Here is a 5,003-nt window from a genome sequence, read left to right on the forward strand (position 1 = left end):
CCCTGCCCTCCTCTGCCCTCGTGCTACCATGGCCCTGCTTGGGCCCTAGCTCTGCCTCGACTCTGGACCTGCCCTGATTCTGCTCAGCCCTGGATCTACCCTGACTCTGCCTTGGTGTTGCCCTCCCATCTCTATGGCCTGGCTCTGGCCATGCCTTGCACAGGCCATGCTCTGCCCTGCGTGCCTCAGCCTGGGCCCAGCCCTCATCCTACCATATTCCTGACCCCAGCCATACCCTTGTTCTCGCCATGACCCTGCCGTGGCCCTCTCCTGGCCCTTCCTTGGTCCTGCCCGGCCCTTCCATGCCCTGGCCTTGCCCTCACCCTGCATTGGCCCTGCACTGGTCCTGCCCTGCCCTGGCACTGCCTTGGCCCTGGCCCTGCCTTCTCCCTGGCCTTGCCTTTGCCCTGCCCTGGCCTGACCCCATGCCTACTGAGTCCATGAAATGGCCCTGGACCTGCCTTGCCATCCTCTGTCCTGGCCCTGTATTGTCCCCACCATGCTCTGGTCCAGCGCTTGCCCTAGCCCTGTTGCTAGTCCTGCCACTGCTATGGCCCTGCTCTGTTTTTGGCCATGCCATGTGCTACCCTAGCCCTTCCCTGCCTTGGCCTTGGCCCTACCATGGCCTTCTCCTACCCTGGCCTGGCCCTACCCTGGCCTTTTCTACCCTGGCCTTGCCCTTCCTTGATCTTGCCCTGCCCTGGCCTTGCCCTGCCCTGGCCTTGGTTTTGCCTTATCCTGGTCCTGGTTCTGCCCTGACCCTGGCCTTGCTCTGGATCCTCTCTGGTTCTGCTTTCTCCCTGGCCCTGCCCTTGCTCTGGCCCTGTCCCTGGCCCAGCCTTGACCCTGACCCTGGCCCTGACAATCCCCAGGTCTGACACTGGCCATGCTTGGCCCTGGCCCCTCCTTTTGGCCCTGCCCTGGCCCTGCCTTAGCCCTGTGCTATCTTAGTCCTGCCCTGGCCCTGAACTCACCCTGGCCCTACCCTCACCCTACACTGGCCCCACCCTACCCTGGCCTTACCCTGCCCTGGCCCTGCCTTTGGCCTGCTCTGGCTCTGGTTCTGCCCTGGCCTTGCCCTTGCCCTGGACCCTCCCTGGCCATGTTTTTTCCATGGTCCTTCTCTGGCCTTGCCCTTGCCCTGTCCCCTTTCTGGTCCTGCCATGTTTCTGGCCCTGTCCTGTCCATGTCCTGGACCTGACTCTGGCCCTGGACCTCCCTGTCCTTGCCCTGCCATACCCTGGCCCGTTCCTTGCTCTACACTGACCCTGCCCTGCCTTGGCCCTGTGCTACCCTAGCCCTGCCCTGGCCTTCTGCTGACCCTGATCCTGCCATGGCCCTGGCCCTGCCATGTCCCTGCCCTGGCCCTGGTTCTTCCCTGCTTCTGGCCCTGGCCTTGGTCCTCTCATGTCCCTGGCTGTGACCCTGCCCCTGGTTTTTCTCTGGCCATGACCCTGCCCCAGTTCTGTCCTATCCCTGGCCCTGTCTCAGTTCTGTCCTAGCCCTGGCTTTTCACAGTACTTTATGCTTAGTAAGGGCTCCATGGTGTCTGTGAGTTGAATGTTGTGTTCATAGTATCTGCCAAAACAGAAAGAAAAAAACAAAATATTTTGATAAGAAGTTAAAGCTTTGTATATAATATGCCTTGAATTGTCAGTGCCTGTTATTAGTTGTATTACATATAGGTCATGGTTTTGTACACATAACTCCAAACCATTGATACTGTTAAAAGGATATATGAATATATGAAAGAATGTATAAACGTAAGAATGTATCAGTATCTAATGACCTTTCCAAATTAATTTTTAATTTTAGCTCTATTAGATTTTTCTCAGTGTAACAAATGTTTATTCGTATGTAATTAAGGGCGTATTTCCTGTCCAGAATATTCATATTACCTAATTGAAAATTATATGATACAAAAATATAATACTATTTTTAGGCCAGGCATGGTGGCTCATACCTGTAATCCCAATATTTTGAGAGGCCAAGTTTGGAGAATCATTTGAGTCCAGGAGTTGACCAGCCTGGGCAACATAGTGAGACCTTGTCTTTATTAAATAAATAAATAAATAAATAAATAAATAAATAGTTTGGGCACTGTGGCTCATATCTGTCATCCCAGCATTTTGGGTTGCCAGTGCAGGAGGATTGCTTGAGCCCAGGAGTTTGAGACCAGCCTGGGCAGAATAGCAAGACTCCATCTCTGCAAATAATAAAATATTAACCAGGTGTGGTGGTGCGCACCTGGGGTCCCAGCTACCTGGGAGGCTAAGGTGGGAGGTTTGCTCGAGGCTGCAGTGAACTGTGAATGCACCACTGCATTCCAGCCTAGGCCACAGAACAGGACCTTGTCTATAAATAAAGAAATAAGAAAAATATAAATAAAAATAAGTAAAAATAAATATAAGTAAATATAAATACATATAAATATAAAAATGCATACATGAAAAGAAACAATTTTTAAATTTAACATCACTGAGGGCATCCTATCCATTTCATTTCATGATTCCATTACATCATTTCACTTAGATGAAATGATAAGATGACTTGAGATGAGATGAAATGATGAGATGAAATGACAAAATGATGCGATGAGATGAGATGATGAGATGAAATTTTGAGATGAAATGGTGAGTAGAAATGATGAGATGAAATGATGAGATGAAATGACAAAATTGAAAAGAAATTGAAAGGAGAGGAGATGAGATAAAATGAGATGAAATGATGAGATGATGGATGAAATGATGAGATGAAACGAGATGAAATGGTGAGATGAAATGAAATAATGAAATGATATGAAATAATGAAATTGAAATGAGATGATATGAGATGAAATAATGAGATAAAATGATGAGATGAAATGAGATGAACGATGAGATGAAATGATGAAATGAAATGAGATGAAAAATGATGAGATGAGAAATGAGATGAAATGGAATAATGAAATGAGATGAAATGAAATGAAATAATGAAAGGAAATTATGAAATGTAATGATGAAATTGAAATGAAATTGAAATGAGATGAGTTGAAATGATGAGATGTAATGATGAAATGAAATGATGAAATGAGATGAAATGAGATGAAATAATGAGATGAAATGAGATGAGATGAGATGAAATGATAAATGAAATGATGGATGAAATGATGAGATGAAATGAGATGAAATGTAATGAGATGAAATGAAATGACATAATGAAATGAAATAATGAAATGAGATGAAATAATGAAATAATGAAATGAAAATGAAATGGAAATGATGAGATGAGAAGAAATGATGAGATGAAATGATGAGATAAAATGAGATGAAATGATGAGATGAAATGATGAGATGAAATGAGATGAGATGAAATATGATGAGATGAAATGACGAATGAAATGATGAAATGGAATAATGAAACGGAAATGATGAGATGCAATGAGTTGAAATGAGATGAAATGATGAAATGAGATGAAATGATGAGATTTGATGAAATGACATGAAATGATGACATAAAATGAGATGAAATGGGATATAATGATGGAATGAGATGAGATGAAATGAGATGAAATGATGAGATGAGATAAAATGATGATATGAAATGATGAGATGAATGACATGAAATGATGAGATGAATGATGAAATGATGAGATGAGATGATGAAATGGTGAGATGAACTGATGAGATGAAATGAAATAATGAAATGAAATTGAAATAAAATTGAAATTAGATGAGATGATAAGATGAGATGAAATAAAATGATGAAATGATGAGATGTGATGAGATGAAATGATGAGATGAAATGATGAGATGACATGAAATAATGAAATGAAATTGAAATGAGATGAGAAGATACGAGATGAGATGAAATGATGAGATGAAATGATGAAATGATGAGATAAGATGAAAAGAGTTGAGATGATGAGATGAAATGAGATGAAAAGAGATGAAATGATGAGATGATGAAATGGTGAGATGAACTGATGAGATGAAATGAAATAATGAAATGAAATTGAAATAAAATTGAAATGAGATGAGATGAAATGATAAGATGAGATGAAATAAAATGATGAAATGATGAGATGTGATGAGATGAAATGATGAGATGAAATGATGAGATGACATGAAATAATGAAATGAAATTGAAATGAGATGAGAAGATACGAGATGAGATGAAATGATGAGATGAAATGATGAAATGATGAGATAAGATGAAAAGAGTTGAGATGATGAGATGAAATGAGATGAAAAGAGATGAAATGATGAGATGAAATGAAATGATGAGATGAAATGAGGTGAAATGAAATTAGACGAAATGTAATGAGATGAAATGAAATGACATAATGAAATGAAAAAATGAAATGAAATAATGAAATGAGGTGAAATTAAATGAGATGATGAAATTAAATGATGAAATGAAATAGTGAAATGGAAATGATGAGATGAAATGATGAGATGAATGATGAGATGAAATGATGAGATGAAATGAGATGAGATGTAATGATGAGAGGAAATGATGAGATGTAATGAAATGAGATGAAATGAATGAGATAAAATGAAATAATGAAAGGAAATTGAACTGAGAGATGAAATGAGATAAAATGAGATGAAATAAATGATGAGATGAAATGAAATGCTGAGGTGAGATGAGATGAAACGATGGATGAAATGAAAGGATGAGATGAAATGAGATGAAATGATGAGATGAGGTGAGATGAGATGAAATGAGATGAAACGAGATGAAATGATGAAATGAGATGAGATGAGAAGAAATGATTTGATGAAATGAGATGAGGTAGTGATGAGATGAAATGAAATGAAGTGAAATGAAATGAAATAATGAAATGAAATTGAAATGAGATGAGATGAAATGAGATAAAATGATGAGATGAAATGAAATGATGAAATGATGAGATGAAAAATGATGAGATGAAAAATGAGATGAAATGATGAGATGAAATGAAATAATGAAATAAATGAAATGAAATGATGAATTGATGATATTGAAATGAAATTGAAAGA

The 5,003-nt window shown here is 40.3% G+C and overlaps 1 protein-coding gene across 1 annotated transcript; it reads left to right on the plus strand.

The window, feature by feature from the left end:
- Positions 1-248: 248 nt before the first annotated feature.
- Positions 249-878, plus strand: LOC117974450 (MAPK-interacting and spindle-stabilizing protein-like). Its single transcript, XM_055091837.1, has one exon. It carries the CDS (start codon positions 249-251, stop codon positions 876-878), a length of 630 nt encoding a protein of 209 aa, XP_054947812.1.
- Positions 879-5,003: the final 4,125 nt, after the last annotated feature.

The sequence above is a fragment of the Pan paniscus genome, chromosome 11, assembly GCF_029289425.2.
Source record: "Pan paniscus chromosome 11, NHGRI_mPanPan1-v2.0_pri, whole genome shotgun sequence".
In the NCBI taxonomy this organism is placed as follows: domain Eukaryota; kingdom Metazoa; phylum Chordata; class Mammalia; order Primates; family Hominidae; genus Pan; species Pan paniscus.

Excerpts from the sequence above, each read along its gene's own strand:
- LOC117974450 (XM_055091837.1), top strand. The coding sequence starts at position 249 with ATGACCCTGCCGTGGCCCTCTCCTGGCCCTTCCTTGGTCCTGCCCGGC.